Source organism: Salmo salar, chromosome 04 (genome assembly GCF_965601325.2).
Source record: "Salmo salar chromosome 04, fSalSal1, whole genome shotgun sequence".
Taxonomy (NCBI): Eukaryota; Metazoa; Chordata; class Actinopteri; order Salmoniformes; family Salmonidae; genus Salmo; species Salmo salar.
Genome location: NC_138294.1, coordinates 64,397,639 through 64,421,641, shown reverse-complemented (window position 1 = coordinate 64,421,641; position 24,003 = coordinate 64,397,639). Strand labels below are relative to the sequence as shown.

The 24,003-nt window shown below is 43.9% G+C and overlaps 1 protein-coding gene across 2 annotated transcripts in view; it reads left to right on the top strand.

Annotated features, from left to right (window-relative positions):
- Positions 1-22,271, top strand: part of syrc (Arginyl-tRNA synthetase, cytoplasmic) — a 32,520-nt gene extending 10,249 nt beyond the window's left edge. For both annotated transcript variants that reach the window (NM_001140465.1, XM_045716219.1), the window contains 11 exon segments: positions 3,715-3,815; positions 3,964-4,085; positions 4,444-4,564; positions 4,820-4,949; positions 5,643-5,747; positions 8,274-8,452; positions 8,997-9,106; positions 9,882-9,987; positions 10,932-11,104; positions 14,506-14,753; positions 22,023-22,271. In NM_001140465.1, coding sequence (NP_001133937.1) covers positions 3,715-3,815; positions 3,964-4,085; positions 4,444-4,564; positions 4,820-4,949; positions 5,643-5,747; positions 8,274-8,452; positions 8,997-9,106; positions 9,882-9,987; positions 10,932-11,104; positions 14,506-14,753; positions 22,023-22,132 — 1,505 coding nt within the window. In that variant the 3' untranslated portion in view covers positions 22,133-22,271.
- The last annotated feature ends 1,732 nt before the right edge of the window (positions 22,272-24,003 follow it).

Below are 24,003 nucleotides of genomic sequence, written 5' to 3'. Positions count from 1 at the left end.
CCAAGCGGAGGTCGTTGAACCACACTTGTAGTGGCCTTATTGAAAGCAGGTCTAATGGTGTCACTGTGGAGGCCGCCGCGAGCATGCCCATCAGTTGTTGGAACGTTCGTACCTTCACCAATGCGTTCAACTGGAATTGTTTTAGAAGAAGAATGCTGTCCATGCGCTGAAGTGTTATACATGTCCTCATAGTGCGGGAGTTCAGAACCATACCAATAAAGGTAACCTTTTGGCTTGGCGTTAAGTAGCTTTTTTTGTTTGTTCACGGTAAGACCCAGTGCGCTGACGTGTGTCTAGTATGATGTCTAGTATTCTCTCGGGTATGCAATCTGGTTTCCGCTCAGGTTATGGATGTGTCACCGCAACCTTAAAGGTCCTCAATGATGTCACCATTGCCCTTGATTCTAAGCAATATTGTGCTGCTATTTTTATTGACTTGGCCAAAGCTTTTGATACGGTAGACCATTCCATTCTTGTGGGCCAGCTAAGGAGTATTATTGTCTCTGAGGGTCTTTGGCCTGGTTTGCGAACTACTTCTCAAAGAATGCAGTGTATAAAGTCTGCTGTCTGCTGTCTCAGCCACTGCCTGTCACTAAGGGAGTACCCCAAGGCTCAATCCTAGGCCCCACGCTCTTCTCAATTTACATCCAACAACATAGCTCATGCAGTAGGAAGCTCTCTCATCCATTTTTATATGCAGATGGTCGTCTTCTACTCAGCTGGCCCCTCACCAGATTTTGTGTTAAATGCTTTACAACAAAGCTTTTTTAGTGTCCAACAAGCTTTCTCTACCCTTAACCTTGTTCTGAACACCTCCAAAACAAAGGTCATGTGGTTTGGTAAGAAGAATGCCCGTCTTCCCACAGGTGTTATTACTACCTCTGAGGGTTTAGAGCTTGAGGTAGTCACCTCATTCAAGTACTTGGGAGTATGGCTAGACGGTGCACTGTCCTTCTCTCAGCACATATCAAAGCTGCATGCTAAAGTTAAATCTAGACTTGGTTTCCTGTATTGTAATCGCTCCTCTTTCACCCCAGCTGCCAAACTAACCCTGATTCAGATGTCTCTAATCTATGCTAGATTAGAGACATAATTTATAGATTGGCAGGTAAGGCTGCTCTCGAGCGGCTAGATGTTCTTTACCATTCGGCCATCAAATTTGCCACCAATGCTCCACATCACTGCAATCTATACTCCTCTGTAAAATGTCCATCTCTGTATACCCATCGCAAGACCCAGTGGTTGATGCTTCTTTATAAAACCCTCTTAGTCCTCACTCCCCCCTATCTGAGAGATCTACTGTAGCCCTCATCCTCCACATACAACACCCGTTCTGCCAGTCACATTCTGTTAAATGTCCCCAAAGCACACACATCCCTGGGTTGCTCCTCTTTTGATTTCGCTGCAGCTAGCGACTGGAACAAACACTCAAACTGGACAGTTTTATCGCAATCTCTTCATTCAAAGACTGTCATGGACACTCTTACTGAGAGTTGTGGCTGCTTTGTGTGACGTATTGTTGTCTACCTTCTTGACCTTTGTGCTGTTGACTGTGCCCAATAATGTTTGTACCATGTTTTGTGTTGCTACCATGTTGTTGCTACCATGCTGTGTTGTCATGTGTTGCTGCCTTGCTATGTTGTTGTCTTAGGTCTCTCATTATGTAGTGTTGTCTCGTTGTGATGTGTGTTTTTGTCCTATATTTATATTGTATTTTTTTTTATCCCAGGCCCCCGTCCCCGCAGGAGGCCTTTTGGTAGGCCGTCATTGTAAATACGAATTTGTTCTTAACTGACTTGCCTAGTTAAATAAAAAGTACATTCTTAAAGAATGGGTTAGCTGCAGGGGCTGTGGCTTGAGGATTATCAAGCTCTAGCCTAGCTAAGGTCGCATGCAGGACCGCACGTAGTGAGGCAGAGCTTTCTTCAGAGCCTCGGAATGACTCCTCTGACCCATCTTTAGCATTGAGACTGAATGGATCCACAACAGTGGTTGACACCTCCTTCACCGTGTTAGGCGTGTCGTCTTCCTGGTCACTAAAGTGCCGGTTGGATGCCCGAGTGGACAGCAGGTCATCATCCCGACTATCTGAGTCCTCTGTTGCGTCCCCCATTCTGGAGGGTATGCTAGAGGGTCCCGACTCAGGGGGCTTGAAGGAACGCAAAAGCGTTTTTAGCTGCTCTATCTCAGAAGATAAGGAATTGACCTTTTACCGGGGGGGCTCCGTCGGTTTTGTGGGCTTTCCCTCTTTTGGTGGCCCTAGGTGGGTCCTGGCGAACAACGCTGGACGCTGGCAAATTATCTGTAAAAACCAGGCCCTCAACTCTGGCTAGCTGCACTTTCTTCGCAATAACTGCTGGATGGCGCAGTTATTGCAGGGGTCAGAAAGGGCCTCACGCTGGTGGCCAACGCCTAGGCAGGCGGGGCACCGGTCATGACCATTTTCTACTTGTAGTTCAGCTCCACAAGCGGAGCAGCCATGCATGCACAGCATCAAGGTGATGCGGTGTTCTCTCGTGAAGAAAATAAAATATAAATATAAAACATTTCTTATGCAGTACACTGATTCATCAATTAACTAATATAATAATGACTGGAGACTGTATACAACAGCTACCACAATACACAGTAAGGGTAGAGCGCTACAATAATCTGTCAGGAGCTGTACAGCACCCGCAAAAGGATTTTAGAGCTGTGACCACAGGGCTGGAGCAGGAGGCTTATTTATGCAAAACGCGTACAAATGCCCGTTGTTTGGTAAGCCATGCTGACAACACATTGGCAGCTAGGTGGAGTGGGTAAACTAGCTAGCTTGTAGCAATGCTAGTAATACCAATGGATAGGGAATACCAGGGGGAGGCTATTTGAATCTCACATTTTATAGCTGGCTAGGCTAACAATCTTCCTAGATGTGGTTATCTAGGGGATTGACCCGCTCAAGTTTTATATAGTCGAAGGATGACTAGTGCCTGGTGGCCTCAATAACAAGCACAGCAGTGGATGATATCTTGACAAAGTTAGCACCGGAGTACGGTGACCAACACACACTAGCTGGCGGGCATAAGACAAGGAAGCCCAATATCCTCCGATAAAAGGGATAGGTAGGGAAGAGCTTTCACACAGCCTTGGGGGGTGAATTTCAAACTCTGACCCACAGGTCACATGCTGTTGATGACAGACTGAGAGTAAACACAACTCACAGAGTTTAGCTTACCCTACCAGGACTTGGGAAGATGCAATCTGAAAAACGGGAGCCGCGGAGCAGTCAACTTACACGAAACGCTAAGCCAACGTTGCGAGAGGAAATAAGAGGCAGTGTGTGGTCTGATGTATGGTTGTATATGAACCGCAGGGCACGTCCTCCCACGTTGTTACGTCACCGGCGTGACGTTTTGGATTTTGACTGGTACTGTAAATTCTAAAATGATATTCAATAGGCCATATCACATCTGTCGTACAAACAACTGGTACTGACTTTGAGAAATGTACAATTTTATTGCGCTCCGGCACCTAAAAAGTTAGCACTACACCATGAGCGGGAAGAGGATTCTTCTTTTGGGGGGGGTTGCCAATTTATTTAATTCATATTGGCTACATTGTCTCGCGGATGTCCTGCAAAATCATTCTCTTTTCCCGCACTTTAAATGTGATCACCCTAGGTGAAACGTCTGGCTCCTTCTGTCTGTTGTGTTACATAGCTTTTTGTGCTCTCAGGGTTCATCAATGTTCACCTTAAGAGATCGTTTGTGTCCAAACTGCTGACCAACCTGCTACTCAACGGTGTCCAACCTCCTCCCTTAGAGCGCAAGAAGAAGGTAGGCTAACATCCTGCTTTTATGGACCCAACCGTTGCCCTTTTCCCTTTTTAAATGTGCTTGAATCTGATATGTCCCATGAAAACTATTGGATGACGTGTGTGTGTGTGTGTGTGTGTGTGTGTGTGTGTGTGTGTGTGTTTTCTAGGTGGTTGTGGATTTCTCATCTCCAAACATTGCCAAGGAGATGCACGTAGGTCACCTGCGCTCCACCATCATCGGGGACAGCATGTGTCGCCTGTTTGAGTTCCTAGGCTACGACGTGTTGAGGTCAGTAACTCAGTCAAAATGTGACAGACATAAATTCAGTTCATCTTTTTTGAAGTGTACTGGTATCACTTTATTTTATGGTACAGAAATGACCAGGTATTTACTTAAAATGTAGTAATTAAACAATAATAACCTATGAATGTATGTAGAGTTTCTGTGTTACCTTATCAAACAGCTGTAACAGTTGTCAGTCACTAATATACCATGACTAAGACAAATGAATACTAACAGAGCCAGAGCAACCCCTACATTTCAGTTAGTTTATTTGACTCTCTGCCCTGCAGTATATCCTGTTATTTTCTGTTTGTTTGTTTGTTTACCATGTCGTCACTGCATGTGTTTGTGTTGTGTTCCCTAGGCTGAATCATGTGGGGGACTGGGGCACCCAGTTTGGCATGCTCATCGCTCACCTGCAGGACAAGTTCCCAAACTACCTGACCGTGTCCCCTCCCATTGGAGACCTGCAGGCATTCTACAAAGTGAGTCCACCCAAAACACAAAATATTAAAACAATGGGTTAAAGTTGACCACTACAGATGAAGGTGATGCGTTTAAAAATACTTAAAGGAAATGACATCAGAAATGGCATGTCCTTTCCTCTGGCCAAATGTTGAGTTGTGTAGACTGTCCTAGGCATACACTACATACTGTTCCTCACTAGCTGTCATCAAATATGTTACCTATTGTCTCCCCTGATGTTATGAGTGGTTCCTCCCTGTCTGTCTGTGTGCCAGGAGTCTAAGAAGCGTTTTGACGAGGAGGAGGACTTTAAGAAGAGGGCCTACCAGTGTGTGGTCAAGCTGCAGAGCAAAGACCCAGCCTTCATCAAAGGATGGAACCTCATCTGTGACGTTTCCAGGAAAGGTGGGTGCGGTGAATGGATAGATGAAGGGGTGATGAAAGTAAGAAATGATAGTAAAGGCTACGTTTTGTTCAAGGGTTAGTTAGACCTGTGAAGAGTCGAAAGTAGCTAGAGTCCTAAAGATAACTTTATCAGAAGTAAATTCACAAAAATATTGGCCTAGTAGAGTAGTTCAGCTTTTAATGAAAGGTCACAATCAGACAGACAGATAGTTGTGGCGTTTGCCATATTGGAGTTATGACATCGTCAAAATGGGGGGTTCACATGGGGTGATGAGTTTTCATGGTGACTGCTCTATTGTCAGTTCGGTTTAATTGGGTTGTGTGTGTGAGAACGCGTGTGTGGGCGTGTATGATAAGGGCATGGCAGGCCTGAGGTGTCACAGCGCTCCATATTGTGTGATCTCTGGGAGGATTTAAAGCTTGATGTGGCAGACAGGGAGAGAGGGATGAATGGAGGGAGAGACATTATGTTCTCAATGCCTTCATTAGCCAGCAGTCTTGTCCCCACTGAGACCCAGCTGAGGAAGGGCATTTGGGTTGCTCCATCCTTTTCTTTCTTCTTAATTTCCTGAACGAGTGACTTTACTTTCTCGTGTCTCATCCAAAGACATTCGATGTAGTTGGTGTTGATTTCCCCCTAGTGTTGCTACTGAACTCCAACACAGATCCAACTCTTGTCTTTTTGTCTCGTAGAATTCCAGAAGGTCTACAACTGTCTGGACATCCAGATCATCGAGAGAGGAGAGTCCTTCTATCAGGAGAAAATGATCGCCGTGGTCAAAGAGTTTGAGGCCAAAGGTCAGTCAGTTTAAATCAAGCAAAACAAAGATGGCTTTACGTTGTCATTCAGTTGATATTAATGTTATTCATATTAAGATTGTACTCTTTGCCTCCGGTGGGTTGCTGTACTGCAGGGATTCCCACCAAGGGGGCACAACCCCCATAGGGGGAGACAACTTTTCGTGGGGGGGTATGGGACCTTTCTTGATTTGAGTGGTAAAAAAGTCAATAATATTCAGTTGTTTATACTGATCTAAAACGGCACATCCGCAAAGCTTTAGGCTAGAAACAAGGTAAAATGCCAGAGGAAGACGCAGCCCTGATGCACATAGGAATATCTTTGGATTGTTTCTCTGACATTCAAAAGTTGAGCTATGACCTTCTAAAGTTGAGGAGTCAAAGAAATGTGACTTTGCTTGGGAAGTAATCTCATATAATGTCTGACTCTGTCGCTATCAATTGATCTATTCACTTTCTGTATTAAAAAATATATATACTGCTCAAAAAAATAAAGGGAACACTTAAACAACACATCCTAGATCTGAATGAATGAAATAATCTTATTAAATACTTTTTTCTTTACATAGTTGAATGTGCTGACAACAAAATCACACAAAAATAATCAATGGAAATCCAATTTATCAACCCATGGAGGTCTGGATTTGGAGTCACACTAAATTAAAGTGGAAAACCACACTACAGGCTGATCCAACTTTGATGTAATGTCCTTAAAACAAGTCAAAATGAGGCTCAGTAGTGTGTGTGGCCTCCACGTGCCTGTATGACCTCCCTACAATGCCTGGGCATGCTCCTGATGAGGTGGCGGATGGTCTCCTGAGGGATCTCCTCCCAGACCTGGACTAAAGCATCCGCCAACTCCTGGACAGTCTGTGGTGCAACGTGGCGTTGGTGGATGGAGCGAGACATGATGTCCCAGATGTGCTCAATTGGATTCAGGTCTGGGGAACGGGCGGGCCAGTCCATAGCATCAATGCCTTCCTCTTGCAGGAACTGCTGACACACTCCAGCCACATGAGGTCTAGCATTGTCTTGCATTAGGAGGAACCCAGGGCCAACTGCACCAGCATATGGTCTCACAAGGGGTCTGAGGATCTCATCTCGGTACCTAATGCCAGTCAGGCTACCTCTGGCGAGCACATGGAGGGCTGTGCGGCCCCCCAAAGAAATGCCACCCTACACCATGACTGACCCACCGCCAAACCGGTCATGCTGGAGGATGTTGCAGGCAGCAGAACGTTCTCCACGGCGTCTCCAGACTCTGTCACGTCTGTCACGTGCTCAGTGTGAACCTGCTTTCATCTGTGAAGAGCACAGGACGCCAGTGGCGAATTTGCCTTTCTTGGTGTTCTCTGGCAAATGCCAAACGTCCTGCACGGTGTTGGGCTGTAAGCACAACCCCCACCTGTGGACGTCGGACCCTCATACCACCCTCATGGAGTCTGTTTCTGACCGTTTGAGCAGACACATGCACATTTGTGGCCTGCTGGAGGTCATTTTGCAGGGCTCTGGCAGTGCTTCTCCTGCTCCTCCTTGCACAAAGGCGGAGGTAGCGGTCCTGCTGCTGGGTTGTTGCCCTCCTACGGCCTCCTCCACGTCTCCTGATGTACTGGCCTGTCTCCTGGTAGCGCCTCCATGCTCTGGACACTACGCTGACAGACACAGCAAACCTTCTTGCCACAGCTCGCATTGATGTGCCGTCCTGGATGAGCTGCACTACCTGAGCCACATGTGTGGATTGTAGACTCCTTCTCATGCTACCACTAGAGTGAAAGCACCGCCAGCATTCAAAAGTGACCAAAACATCAGCCAGGAAGCATAGGAACTGAGAAGTGGTCTGTGGTCCCCACCTGCAGAACCACTCCTTTATTGGGGGTGTCTTGCTAATTGCCTATAATTTCCACCTGTTGTCTATTCCATTTGCACAACAGCATGTGAAATTTATTGTCAATCAGTGTTGCTTCCTATGTGGACAGTTTGATTTCACAGAAGTGTGATTGACTTGGAGTTACATTGTGTTGTTTAAGTGTTCCCTTTATTTTTTTGAGCAGTATATATATTGAACCTTTATTTAACTAGGCAAGTCAGTTAAGAACAAATTCGTATTTACAATGACAGCCTACCCCGGCCAAACCTGGACGACGCTGGGCCAATTGTGAGCTGCCCTATGGGACTCCCAGTCACTGCCGGATGTGATACAGCCTGGATTCGAACCAAGGACTGAAGTGAGATGCAAGTAAACTGAGATGCAGTACCTTAGACCGCTGCGCCTCTCGGGAGCCCTAAAAGAGAATATGTATAGCCTACCTAAAAGATATCCTGAGTCTTGCTAAACTATGCAGAATTGCAGGAAATTAGCTTCAAAACAACATTTTCCTAGGTCCCTCAAATTAAACTGGGAAAAAAGTTGGGTCTCTTGCTGTACTGTACAGTGTTTGCTGTAGTGTGTATGTGTCCAGAGGGGGGCACTGTTGACTCAGCAATTCTTTCTTTCCTTCTTTCCATTCCTTCCTTCCTTCCCTCCAGGCCTGGTGGAGATGGACGAGGGACGTAAGATAGTGTTTGCCCCGGGCCAACAGATCCCCCTGACGGTGGTGAAGTCTGACGGGGGCTACACATACGACACTTCAGACCTGGCCGCCCTGCGCCAGCGGCTATTTGACGAGAAGGCAGACATCATCATCTACGTGACGGACAGCGGCCAGGTGAGGAGGGAGTTGAGGGAGGCAGGGGAGAGTGCCTATATTATTGCCTGAGTGCTAGTCTGTTTTTTTGCTGTCATGCCAAACATGTTTGGCTTTTACAATGACAGCATTGGAGTTGGCAAGAGTACAAACAGATCTGGGACCAGGCTAGCTCTGTTGTGCCTCTGAGGTCCTTGCTGTGTGACGCCACCGGTGTCACCTGCTGAGAAGGTAATCCACTCAGGGTCAGCTGTCTGTGTCTTGGTTTCTCTGAGCCGGAGAGAGAAGTAAGATACTGTCAGAGACAGGCATGAGTAGAGGACTCCAGAGTACTGCCCTCTCACTGCAGTTCAACACCACAATGATTGGCTTGTCTGTGTGTTCACTCTGTTTTTTAGGCTGTAAAATGTTCTACTGGAGTGGATCGTACATGTGAAGTCATTAAGTTTACTTGCAATGTTTTGCAACCATCCTTATTAGCCTGTCAAACTCGGTCTAAACATTTAACTGGTGCCCAATTCATGACTGTAGTTAATTATGCGTATGTGTGTTTTTTTCACTACAGGCCACCCACTTCCAGGTGGTGTTTGCAGCGGCTCAGATGATTGGCTGGTACGACCCCAAGGTGACACGAGTGGAGCATGCAGGCTTTGGAGTGGTGCTGGGAGAGGATAAGTGAGTGTCTACAAATTACTGAAGTTTTTCCAGGGTCCTATTCATTTGCGCACAAAAACCAACAAAAGTTTACAGAAAACTAAAATGAGTGCTTCTTATTGGACAAGTCAAATGAGCCCCCCCTGTTTTAGTATGTTTTCTTCCATTTGGTGTCTAATGAACATGACACAGATTGACATACGCCAACAATCACGTGATGGCAACAGACGCATGCCTATTTAAGCATTCATAGCACTGTATACTGCACTGGGCCATCCAAGAGACCACTGACCCACCTGCTGCGTAAGCCTATCAGCATATTGAATTAGCACTCTTAGGTTTTATTTGTCCATTCATTTGCTTTATTGGCCCATTGGTCACACGTTGTGTGTATGACTACTAGGAGTCTCGTTACTAAGCAGACAATATCACCCAGTGCATTAATAAAGCATCAAACACAGTCAGAATGGGTTGTGTTGGTCGTAAGAGGCTGGAGGGGTGGTGAGAGGAGCAAGATAAGTGGTGGTTTGTGGTTAGAGCCTGGTACTCCACTGTTGGGCTGAGAGGGAGCTGAAGCCCTGTTCAAACACTGTTCACTCAGTCAAATACTAGAAAGTGGAATAGCACACATCGTTTCTCAATAATTGAACATGATTTTACTCATTGAACATGATTGGATAGAGCGATGTAAGACCACCACTTTTTTCACAGATCCAGTTATGTTGGATTAATGGTGAAGGAATGGAAGAGTTCCTGAAGTGTTGAGTGAGTATTGTCCTTCCGTCTGTCTCTTCAGGAAGAAGTTTAAGACTCGGTCTGGGGACACGGTGAGGCTGATGGACCTGCTGGACGAAGGCCTGAAGAGGTCCATGGACAAACTCAAGGAGAAAGACCGAGACAAGGTGAGATAGATGCTGCCTGTGTTTCCATCAATACCGTGTAGCCATTTGTTTCATCCTAGTTCCCTCCTGATTCTACTAGTCAACTCTTCTTCAAGGCCTTAATAATCCAAATAAAGCCTGCAGGACACACATTGTGAGTAGAGTGTAAAACACATCATTACTACAGCCTGAATAGTCATCTCTACAGCCTGAACGATGTCTCTATCTAGTCTTTATGTTCCAAAGGCAGAAACGCACGCTGCTTCCACCTGGCATAGCCGTCTGCCTGCGTGCCAACTGCAGCCGCCTCTTTTCTTTCAGTCTATGACGCAAGAGGAGGTCTTCTGAATCAGGGTTTCGCTAAGCCTATAATTGTCAAGGATATCGAAAGTTACACATGCTGCATTAAATTATGCAGAAAAGTAAGTAGGCGTATAATCGTCCTGCTCCCTGGGGCGTAATAAATTTAGCAAATGCTGGCGGATGGAGCCAATTCAGATCTATTCTGAGATCTTTGTTTTGTTAGTGCAGTAAGCGTACCACCGCCCATGCCCTATGTAGTTGGCATCAATGGCACCACGGGGCTGGCCACACGCCCAACCCTGCCACCTTCTCGTCTCAACCTCATTTAAATACACCTGTCCATACTGCTCAAAACACACTAATGCACACAAACCCTATACACACCAATACTAAAGAACACAATCTACACACATCCCCACTCTCTCTAGGTGTGAGCCTGTCCATACCTAACAGGGTATTGGACTCGACGTGGATGTTGGAGGAATTAGACTGTGTCCAGTGGGGTTTAAGGCATGAATGACAGGTCAGACTCATAGCAGTACAGTACTTCAACCTGTCCCAGATGCGTTGTGACACACAGAAACAAGTTGTGATCTGTGTCAGATGCCCAGTGAACTGAACCCATGCCTGATTGCCTGTAACTCTGATCATGTCTAACTCAGGTGCTGAGCACAGAGGAGCTGACCAAGGCCCAGCACTCAGTGGCGTTCGGCTGCATCAAGTACGCCGACCTGTCCCACAACCGCATCAACGACTACGTGTTCTCCTTCGACAAGATGCTGGATGACCGGGGCAACACGGCCGCCTACCTGCTCTACGCCTTTACCCGCATCAGGTGATCCTTCGCTGGGCTGTAGGGAGCAACAACCTGCCCCTCCCCTGGTTCTCTCTCCCCTCCCCTGAACGTACTATGGGCTCAGTGGCCATGCGCCCAGTCGGTCTCCATTGATCTGCACACAGAGAACGAGGGGAAGAGACGTTTCGCCCAGGATGGTTGATGGTAACACACTGAGTCAATAGAGCACTCACAGGTGGCGTCAGACCCACACTTGGGGGGGGGGGGGTTATACACGTACACACTAGGGGAGTACTCGTTCACCAAACTCATGGTTCGGTACGTATTGTGGTTTTGGAGTCACGGTTCGGTTTCGGTACAGTGGGAAAAATAAATGCCAACAGTTACTGTAGTTAATTACATTTTTAAATATAAAGACCCGTTCTGAAAGGACACGAGCACAACAAGACCCGTTTCGTATTGACCTGGTTGGATCCAGACCCGGTCTGATCTGATCCCAGTGAGGGAAGCAGTAGAAAAGTCAATTTGTAAGTTACTTTATTAAAACAGAGCTGATAAAGCGTGAGGGAGGGAGCGGTGCCGCTCTAGCAGGCAGAGGGGTCTTGCGGTGTGTGAACTGTGAGCGAGTGACACGGGCAAGGAGGGAGGGAGAGACGGCAACCAACCAAGCCGATTCGCACTAGTAGACTAATTTCTAGCTTGTCATAGCTAGATTATTTATCATCCATTATGATTACGACTGCAGCAAACCTAGAGAAGCTGGTTAGCTAAACTAGCTAGGCTAATTGAGGGTACATGCGGTTTCTCCCTGTTTTACAGTTACAAATAACACCTCCATTCAGATTATTAACTGACAACCTACCTGTTAGCTCTTGGTCTTTGTAGCATGTCCTCATTTAACCTTTAATTACATCATTTTAATTCCGTCTTCAATTGATTATATAGCCTCCTAGCTTGATCAAATGGCTACCCAGACTATTTGCATTGTGTGCCCCCCCCAAACCCTCTTTTACACTGCTGCTAATCTCTGTTTATCATATATGCATAGTCACTTTAACTATACATTCATGTACATACTACCTCAATTGGCCCGACCAACCAGTTCCCCCGCACATTGGCTAACCGGGCTATTTGCATTGTGTCCCGCCACCCACCACCCGCCAACCCCTCTTTTACGCTACTGCTACTCTCTGTTTATCATATATGCATAGTCACTTTAACCATATCTACATGTACATACTACCTCAATCAGCCTGACTAACCAGTGTCTGTATATAGCCCTGCTACTGTTATAGCCTCGCTACTGTTGTTTTTATTTTTTTACTTACCTTTTGTTCACCTAATACCTTTTTTGCACTATTGGTTAGAGCCTGTAAGTAAGCATTTCACTGTCAGGTCTACACCTGTTGTTGTCGGCGCACGTGACAAATAAACTTTGATTTGATTTGCCACACATGGCGATTCTATGACTGTGGTGTTGCTCTGATGATTTGCGATTGACCGACAACAACAAGCTACAGACATGCACCACTCTAATGAAAAGTATGAGCAGCAGCATCATCCTTTTTTCTCTCTCAGAATCAGCTGCGAAGGGCTGCTTGAATTCAGAGCGGAGACTAAGTTGTTATCTTTGCGTTTCCATCTTGCTGCGGTGGTAGGAATACTGGCGTAAATATGCCAACATGATTGAGATGTTGGCAGCTGCATATGCTATTCTCGTTGAGCAGTGGCGAAACACTGTTAACGTTTTGTCCACAACTCTGTCAATCGCCATTGTAATCTACTGGGAAGCCAAAATGTTCTCGAACTGGATATTTAAACGAGGATGGAGGATCCTCCAATTCTGGTTTATCCACCCCACCACTCCCCATTTTACAGAACTACACAGAACAAAAATATAAACGCAGCATGTAAAGTGTTGGTCCCATGTTTCATGAGCTGAAATAAAAGATTCCCGACATTTTCCATCTGCACAAAAAGCTTATTTCTCTAACATGGTGTGCATTTCTCCTTTGACAAGATAATCTATCCACCTGACAGGTGTGACATATCAATAAGCTAATTAAACAGCATGATCATTACACAGGTGCAGCTTATGCTGGTGACCATAAAAGGCCACTGTAAAATGTGCAGTTTTGTCTCACAACACAGTGCCACAGATGTTTGAAGTTTTGAGGGAGCGTGCAATTGGCATGCTGACTGCAGGAATGTCCACCAGAGCAGTTGCCAGAGAATTGAATGTTAATTTCTCTACCATAAGTCACCTTCAACATCGTTTTAGAGAATTTGTCAGGAGGTCCAACTACCCTCACAACCACAGACCACGTGTATGGCGTCATATGGGCGAGCGGTTTGCGCATGTCAACATTGAACAGCGTGCTCCATGGTGACGGTGGGGTTATGGTATGGGCAGACATAAGCTACGGACCACAAACTCAATTGCATTTTATCCATGGCAATTTTAATTCACAAAAATAGCGTGACGAGATACTGAGGCCCATTGTTTTTTTTTAAGTTATCTGTGACCAACAGATAACTGTATTCCCAGTCATCTGAAAATCATAGATTAGGGCCTAAATATACTTATTTCAATTAACTGATTTCCTCATATTAACTGTAACTCAGTAAAATCTATGAAATTGTTGCATTTATATTTTTGTTCAGTATAGTTCCCCGCTGCGCCTCACAAAAGGATAGTTTGAAATGTGCCAGTTAAGATATCCATTTTTATTACAACGTGCGCATAGGCTGTAGTTGTTTTTATCAGAATAGCATACAATGTTTTCTCAGATCGGTAAGTAAGCATTTCACTGTTAGTTCACACAAAGCATGTGAGAAATACAATTTGATTTACTCAAGGCATTGGCATACAACACAGCGTAGGCTTAAGCCTATAGGCCTAGTGTATATTTTTTATGTATTCATTCAGGTTCACAGTGAGGACCGAACCGAGGTCCCCATACCGAAAGGTTCGGTACGTGTACTGTTGTTACACCCCTAGTACGCACACACCTTGCTAATTTTGTAGATTACCAGTTGATTTTTTTAAATTCATGATTTATTATTTTGCTTGATTGAGCATTGTGTTTGAAACCTCGGGATGTTTGAAATCCCAGGATACTGCTCATCTTGTATATCTGTGGTTGTAGATTGCTAGTTAGATAACACAAAGACATTGTTCTGGGATCATTTGATTACACAGATATAGTCTCTTTTGATAGCCATTGATGCTCCAACCAACTGAGCTGTCTGGACCAGCAGCATCACCTGTGATTATCTTGTCCATTGTGGTCCCACCTAACAAGTGTTGTTATTATGTATTTATATGAAAACTGCATAGGCAGGCTATCACAATATACAGTATGCACACCTTATAAAATGAAGACATTAATATCTTACTCAACTTAATATCCCTTCCCCTCCTGTATCTATATCTGAAGGTCCATAGCCCGGCTGGCTAACATCGACGAGGTGGCGCTCCGTAAAGCAGCAGAGACCACGGATGTGCTCCTGCAGCACGACAAGGAGTGGAAGCTGGGCAAGTGTCTCATGCGCTTCCCTGAGATCCTGCAGAAGATCCTGGATGACCTCCTTCTCCACACGCTGTGTGACTACCTGTACGAGCTGGCCACCACCTTCACAGAATTCTACGACAGCTGCTACTGCATCGAGAAGGACCGCCAGACCGGTAGGGAAGAGACCCTGGGGTGGTAGAGAATGAAAGTTGTCCATCTTTCTATCAGTCTATTAGTCTGTCTCCATTCATCTATTCATCTATTCATCCATCCAATGATCCATACTAAATGCTAGTTATATATCTTTGCTGGTTCTAAATCTGAGATATTTCTTGGCTTTGCCAGTTGGTAATTGCTTTCATACACTGCCCCAGACTTCTGGTCGTCTCATATAATCCTAAATAGCCCACAAGAGGGACAATCCCAAACACCAGACAGAGGGGTGGTGTCAGAGAGCAAGCATCGTTGTTAACCGATCCACTAGCATCTGTTAGCATTTACCCTACTGTGGGCCACATCGCTAATGCTAAGTCCTATTACCCAGGGTTTAGCAGATCAGAGTGCATTAGTTTAACATGCTGCTCTCAAGTTAGCGCCCAGGCTAGCCCTCCTCTCCACCAAACTGTGTGAATTCTAGGCCACATTAGCCAAAGCATCACATTAAATGCTTAAAGTGTATTACGGAACTATACAATTCCGAATTGATCCATGATTTCCCATAACTCTTCTAAATGATCCCAGACAGCCGCTGTAATTACTATTTACAGTAGTATTTTTACCCTTTACCTCGTACCCATATCCCGGTTGAAAATGGCAGATTTGAGCACTGATAAGCTCCTAAATTGGAGTGCAGTGGCTGTACAGTAACATTATATAAATGATGTCATAGCTCAGGGTCTCCACTTCACAGCTCTGTATGGGTTTTGACTGACAGCCGTTCTGAACTTGAAAACCGCATGCAGCAAGAAGTTGCCCCCATCCCTCCCGCTAATTGGGCAACTTTAGCATTGTTTGTCTGAGTGAGGGAAATGCTGTACATTAAGAGGACTCTGTGTATTTTGAAAGATGAGTCATACAAGCAAGCCAATCATCCGTAAGTCCAAATGTGCACTTCACAATTCCATATCATGTAATATCCAGTGTTCATGATCACTATGTTTGATGTACAGTTAGAAGATGACATGGTGTCATACCTTGGGTTGTTCTGAACAAAATGAGCCTATGTTTATCTATTGTGAAGAAAATTCACAGCGGAAACATGCACCTGAATGCACTCATGACTAGGGTTGCAAAGGAAGGGTATATTACTGGAAACCTTCAAAGTTGACCAGTGATCTTCCAGAAATTATGTATCTTTCATGGATTTAGTGGCCTTTTGGGGCACTTCAGATTATCACAGGTGTCTGTAATTATCCCTGGCCCTCTGTGTGGCCTTATCACATGTAAAATATATTAAATGATTTTAAAATAGAATGACAGCTTTAAACCTGATCCTAAATATAAACATTCAACTTAGTCAATATCATTGGTGTTTAATACCAGGGTTTCAGCATGACATATCATATATATTTTTACACTTATTTTACTATGTCTCTATATACATACACACACACACACACACACACACACACACACACACACACACACAAAGTACAGTACCAGTCAAAAGTTTGTACACACCTACTCATTCCAGTTTTTCTTTTTTTGTACTAGAATAATAGTGAAGACCACTATGAAATATGAACAAACTATGAAATAACACATGGGGTCATGTAGTAACAAAAAAAAAGTTATACAAACCAAAATATATTTTATATTTGAAATTCTTCAAGGTAGCCACCCTTTGCCTTGATGACAGCTTTGCACACGCTTGGCATTCTCTCAACCAGCTTCATGAGGTAGTCACCTGGAAGGCATTTCAATTAACAGGTATGCCTTGTTAAATGTTAATTTGTGGAATTTCTTTCCTTAATGCGTTTCAGCCAATGAGTTGTGTTGTGATTTCCCTTACTTCCAGTGAAGGGAAATCATCACGCTACAGCATAAAATGACATTCTGGATGATGCTGTGCTTCCAACTTTGTGGCAACAGTTTGGGGAAAGCCCTTTCCTTTTTCAAATGACAATGCCCCCATGCCCAAAAACTAGGTCCGTACAGAAAAGGATTGTCGTGATCGGTATGGAAGAACTTGACAGGCCTACACAGAGCCCTGACCTTAATCCCATCGAACACCTTTGGGATGAATTGGAACGCCAGCTGCAAGCCAGGCCTAATTGGCCAACATAATTGTCCGACCTCACTAATGCTCTTGTGGCAGAATGGAAGTTCCAGCAGCAATGTTCCAACATCTAGTGGAAAGCCTTCCCAGAAGAGTGGAGGCTATTATAGCAGCAAAGGTGGGACCAACTCCATATTAATGCCCATCATTTTGGAATGATATGTTAGATGAGCAGGTGTCCACATTCTTTTGGTTATGTACAGTCGTGGCCAAATGTTTTGAAAATGACACAAATATTATTTTTCAGAAAGTCTGCTGCCTCAGTGTCTTTAGATATTTTTGTCAGATGTTACTATGGAATAGTGAAGTAAAATTACAAGCATTTCATAAGTGTCAAAGGCTTTTGACAAATGCATGAAGTTGATGCAAAGAGTCAACTTTGCAGTGTTGACCCTTCTTTTTCAAGACCTCTGCAATCTACCCTGGTATGCTGTCAATTAACTTCTGGGCCACATCCTGACTGATGGCAGCCCATTCTTGCATAATCAATGCTTGGAGTTTTTCAGAATTTGTGGGTTTTTGTTGGTCCACCCGCCTCATGAGGATTGACCACAAGTTCTCAATGGGATTAAGGTCTGGGGAGTTTCCTGGCCATGGACCCAAAATATCGATGTTTTGTTCCCCGAGCCACTAAGTTATCACTTTTGCCTTAGGGCAAGGTGCTCCGTCATGCTGGAAAAGGCATTGTTCGTCACCAAACTATTCCTGGATAGTTGGGAGAAGTTGCTCTCGGAGGATGTGTAGGTACCATTCTTTATTCATGGCTGTGTTTTTAGGCAAAATTGTGAGTGAGCCCACTCCCTTGGCTGAGAAGCAACCCCACACATGAATGGTCTCAGGATGCTTTACTGTTGGCATGACACAGGACTGATGGTAGCGCTCATTTTGTCTTCTCCGGACAAGCTTTTTTCCAGATGCCCCAAACAATCGGAAAGGGGATTCATCAGAGAAAATGACTTTACCCCAGTCTTCAGCAGTCCAATCCCTGTACCTTTTGCAGAATATCAGTCTGTCCCTGATGTTTTTCCTGGGGAGAAGTGGCTTCTTTTCTGCCCTTCTTGACACCAGGCCATCCTCCAAAAGTCTTCACCTCACTGTGCGTGCAGAGGCACGAGTAAGTTCTGTACTGGTGGTGCCCCGATCCCGCAGCTGAATCAACTTTAGGAGAGGGTCCTGGCGCTTGCTGGACTTTCTTGGGCGCCCTGAAGCCTTCTTCACAACAATTGAACCGCTCTCCTTGAAGTTCTTGATGATCCGATAAATGGTTGATTTAGGTGCAATTGGACACAGCTATAATAAATGAATACTATATAAGAATACACTTTAAGTTATTGAAGTATAAATTACCAAAGTTACGATAGATTGCCGTAGGTTTTCTTTTAATTACCAAAATTAGTGAATATTCCGGTAACTTTGGTAAATTACTGGTAGCTTTGCAACCCAACTCATGACTCCATTCTATTCGCACCAAAATTACGATCTATTTCATTGAATTGCTTTGTGAAAGCCTAACACTGTAATTTCGTATTTTACTTAGCTAGTCATGTAGGCAATAGAACAAGCTTTCAAATTATGCCAACCTGACCAGATTGCGGTTAAAAATTGGCAGTTTTTGGATTGCGTAAACAACAATCGTAATTGTGATTGCAGGGTTAACAAATAGTGTGCTTGCTCTAGTTCCTCAGCGGCACAGCTAAAAAAAAAAAAGGCACCTTATAGTTGAAGACTCTTCTTTGATTCATAAAAGCGCATTGAAATGACTTTTGAACTGTGTACACTTTATAGTGGTGTTTGGCCACTTGGAGACACCAGTTAGTCATTTCACTCAAACCCTTGTCATTTTTTTGTCTTACTGTTTGTTGCACCTACTCCACATTTTACAGGAATATTCTTATGTTACTGAATATATCCAGAGTATTTTCAGATTTTTGGGGCAGCAAAAAGTACAGTAAATGTAAAATGCACAAAATCAAAAGTGATGTTTGGATTCAGTCTTGTCAGGTGAACTGTTGTGTCCTCAATTTTGGTTGAATAGTTTTCCCATAATATCCGAACCGACATCAAATTGTATTTGTCACATTTGCCGAATACAACAGGTGTCGACCTTACCGTGAAATGCTTTCTTACAAGCTCTTAACCAACAATGCAGTTTTAAGAAAATAATAAGCTGTTCCCTTTAACTTGCTACCATGTTTATGAATTTCATATTTCTTCTCTTAGAAACATTTCAATATAGCCCAATCCATATAGACCAATTCACATGAGTGTAAAGTTAACCTTTTTCATTTAACATTGTATTTTGTTATATGGCAGCTTGTTTTCCACCCTTCAGTTAGTAAGTTACAGTACAATGAAGGGCAATTGGGTTTTAGCCATACAAATGTTAGTCTACAGACCAATAGAAATCTTTCATGACTAGTCTATGGGTGGTTCTCAATAACACCCTATATCTTTGCCTTTGTCTACCTTTGCTAAACTGGGTTTAAAAGAACCAACTGACGGCACAGACACAATTCTGACAAAACTTGGGTGAATGACACGTCTTTCCATAGAAAATTAACAAAATTACAATGATTGGCCCAAGGCGGGAGCAATTAACTGAAATGTGTGAGTCACCCCAGAAAGGAAGATTCAAAGCGAGAGGGGTAACTCTGCCCAAAATCTGTCTTCTCCAGCAGGTGGCTTTAAAAAAAAAATGTTTTCACAAAACAAGGATTTTTGGTATGGAGTTCAATGAGAAGTGTCGAATTTGGTTAACAAAAAATGTAATGGCTTATTTGCTACCCTTGGCTTATTTGATCGAGTAGAAGTTTAGTAATGCTGAGGTGGTTATGAGTGTACTGAAAAGGAGGACGTGACATCCTGCCAACTGAGAAAAACAACTTTGCGCCTGTTGTTCACAAGAATATCTGCTCTCTCATTGGCTAGAATGGCCCCACCTTATCTTGCCTCCTCCCGACTGCCTTCTCGTCTCAGTACCAGTCTCTTTTTAGCTAATATTCCACTCCTTGTCATTGCAAAAGTCTTTGGCACATGACATGGAGTACAGGGAGTGGATTTGCTAAAGAGACTGGTACCTAGGCACTTAAATAGTTAGTCTTGCCCATTCACCCTCTGAATGGCACACATACACAATCCGTGTATCAATTGTCTCAAGGCTTAAAAATCCTTTAACCTGTATCCTCCCCTTCATCTACACTGATTTGAAGTGGATTTAACAAGTGACATCAATAAGGGATCATAATTTTCACCTGGATTCACCTGGTCAGTTTGTCATGGATGAAGTGTTCATAATGTTTTGTACACTCAGTATATATTACTTTAACTGACATTTGTTATTCGCACCCGATATCTCAATTGGCCCAAGGGGGGGGGGGGGGGGGGGGGGCGCTGCATCATTCGTGGGGGACGACATGTTTCCTGTTGCCTTGTTTGTTAGTGTAAATGTAAATGAATTTGGAAATGGTATTGTTTGTCAATTACAATGGCGTCCATGTCCTTAATGTCCCGTCTGTGTAATTTGCCCTCTCACCCTCATTACTATCTTAATTAGGGGTTTAGCAGCGAAGCTGGTGAAACCATATTGTATTTGTTGGCATTCATTATTATTATACCGGGTTCTTCCCCCAAGGAAAATAACATGCAAATTCCCATGATATGGTAAGGCCTAGGACGGCCCAACTTTGATTGATGGTAAAAGACCATGGCCTACACCCTCTCATGCATTGCCATGCCAGTGGTGGCGCTATAACAAGTGATTGAAAATGCCAACTTTGAAAGCTCACGCCCTTTACCTCGTTTGAGCTAGAGTCCTGAAAAGTAGTATGTAGATCTCTCTGCTCACAAGAAACACATTTACCTCAAGGACCCATAAAGTCCATCATGATGGATTTTCCACCATTTGGAATTTTGTGAAAAACGCTTAAAACGCTGCTACTCTAGCAACAAATGACCGATCTGCACAAAACTTGATATCTGGTATCTATGGACCAAGGTTTCTCAAAGTACTATTTTCCAGGCTAGTATGTCAAACAACATGTCCTCTACTGACCAATAAACATTCAAATGGGCGTGGTCTCGCACATAAATGCCTATAAATCAGTCATGGATATTTGTAGTGTAATAAAACTTGGTACATGTGGCAAACACTGTCAAGATTCAGCATAACTGGGGCATCGCGAGTGGCGCAGCGGTCTAAGGCACTGCATCGCAGTGAAACCCATGAGGCACAATTGGCCCAGCGTCATCCGGGTCAGTGGAGGGTTTGGCCTGCCGGAATGTCCTTGTCCCACAAATTGGTGCAGCTGGCTTCCGGGTTAAGCGAAGCAGTGTGTTAAGAAGCAGTGTGGCATGGCAGGGTTGTGTTTTGGAGGATGCATGGCTCTCGACCTTCACCTCTCCCGAGTCTGTACCTGAGTTGCAGCGATGGGACAGCACTGTAAACACCAATTTGGATTTGTGGGACAAGGAAAACGACAAACAAGCACCTTTTATATTGACCACACGGTGGCACTATAATGGGCACATTTTGATATCTCTTGATCTGTTTGACACAGTGATGAAATTTGGAACACATGCTCAAGGATAGGAGTCTAGCTAACCTGTAAAGTATGGTTGAGTTTGGCCACATTGTGGTGCTGTTGGACAGGAAAAATATTCATGCAAACATTCATTATTTCAGTTGGCATCTTGGAAAATAGTGAGTTTTTAAAGATGTGCATCCATAGATGCTAAATTCCAAATATGTTGCCGATCAGTCCAGCGGTTCTGGAGAAGACGTTTAAAGAAGTCAAAATCATTGAAACTGGTCCAAAATGCATCAAAAGCATATTCTATTGCATGATCAGTTTGATTTTGAGTTCTGATTTGGTAAGTGTGGTAAACAGTAAAGAAGTAGGTCATCCCAGGGCAATGTGTCCAATTTGTCCTGGCACAATGGGCACACAGCTGAACCCCGTCAACACTGCTTGCAGCTTTAATTTCTATTGGATCTTCTCATCGTGTAGCAATATGCCCCATGGATCATTGAGTTGTGAATATTGCATAGCATCACATCTATTTAGTGACTGTTCTGTTATTAAGCAATGTTATGTGATTTTAGCGGAATTTGATTGGATGAAATTACCTAAGATCTATGTGTTTATCCGTCTCACTCACTCAACAGGTGAGGTGGTGAAAGTGAACATGTGGAGGATGCTCCTGTGCGACGCCACTGCAGCCATCATGGCTAAAGGCTTCGACATACTGGGCATCAACCCTGTCTCCCGGATGTGACCTCAGTGACATCACCATGCCCTCCTCCCAACTCCTCAGACTACAAGGGGGGAGGGGGGAAAACTCTTCAACCCATTAATGTCATCTGGGATTTTACTGTATACCAAAAAAATAATAAAAATACTGCTTGTAAAAAAAATGCTCTGGCAACATGCTCATCTTTCTCCATATAAATGTCAGAATCCCTACCTAGAGATTGAGGAATGGCTGGAGAGGCTGCCAAAACAGCAATACTGACCTGGGCTACAGCTCAATCATTGCACATGGGGTCCAAGATGGCTGTGTTACATTTTATCTTGGTTTATTGTAGGAAAACATTAAACACTATTTCAGATGAAATACAAGAGAAACATCCAGCACACTGTAGATTGCGAAGGGAAATGTCCAAAAAAGGGAGCTTAAGTAGCTAAACGTATCCATTTGTTCTTGAAGCGTGACACTTAAATAGAGCACATTATTTTGACTATTTGAGTATCATTTTTGGGACGTTTGCATTTGAAGTCAACAGTGAGAAGGTTTTCTATCGTCTTAGTCCAGCTATCCCATCTGCCATCCAAGTCTATATATTTGAAACCCAGACACCTGTGTTATTGGTCAATTGAGGACAGAGAGCCAAGTGAAGACTCTTGTCCTGAAAAATATTGCAAATCAATGGTGTTTGAATCATATTTTTCATACTTTTCAATCCACTTTCATGTCAATAATCAATGCTATATATTTGTTTTGTTAAAGACTCCATAATTTTCATACAGTGGGGATTTAAATGCCTAATTCACACAACATGTCTGACCCAAACCATACTGTGCTGGCTCTATTTTATTTTCACATTGTCCTTTTCAGCATGGTTCCAACAACAATGGTGTATCCACAACCAGGCCAGCCCAGTACAGCTTGGCTTGGCTCGGTTTTCCCTATAGTGTTTATCCGGCAACAGAGAGACTTGGGGACAACCGTTGTTCTCCCCGGTGACAGTGGTAGTAGATCCTCACCCTGGTTATTTCCATACATGCCAAGGTTAAATGAACACCAGTGATGTGAATGCCTTGTCCCATCCTGGTAATCAGCTGTGTGATTAATGGAATTGATTAGCCCAGCTAAATGGACCATTGCATATTATTTACTCATTTCACAGGTAGCCGTGGACCCACAGATATCGATTACACCAGACTGAAGTTCTAAATTACACATGATAACAAGGGGAAGGAGAAATAGCAAGAAGACTAATTGGTTTGTCTTTCGATGCCAAATAGCCCATGCTGTTATGGTTGGAGCTACATTGTTGGCTAAAATACCATATTTTCTGTGCAGGTTCAATTAACAAGGTGCATCTAAGACTTCGCACAGCTTGTGCCTTAACTGGCTTTACATAGTTGGTACTTTCAGATCCATTGGAGCATAGGGTGTCCACCATGGCTTTCTACTTCACTCATTACTGTGTGAGGACTTTTGCCCCATGCCAGGGTTTCATTGAGTTTGACACAGCATGTGGTTGCATACTTCTTAGACTTGTGGCCTTCAACTATACTCATTAGCCTCTCAAATGAAGTTGGACTAGCCTGAATAACCCCAAAACCAACATTGTTTTCTCTGTCAGCTAAGTGTTCTGTGTTAGCAGGCACACTAAATTAGAGAACAAACTCTTTATAGATGATAAATTATAGATCTCACACTCTGAGGCAGCCCTCAAGACTTTAATTGTAAGGCTGTGTATGCCCATGGGAAAGTTATGCACTGTTGTAGATGGACTTATGCTGTAAAGGATGAGGCGAGCAATATAATATTGTTCCAAACTCGAGTTGAGCTCATAAACTGCCAAGAGGAAGTCTCTGTGTATGATCCATCACCAGAACGTATTAAATATCCATACACTT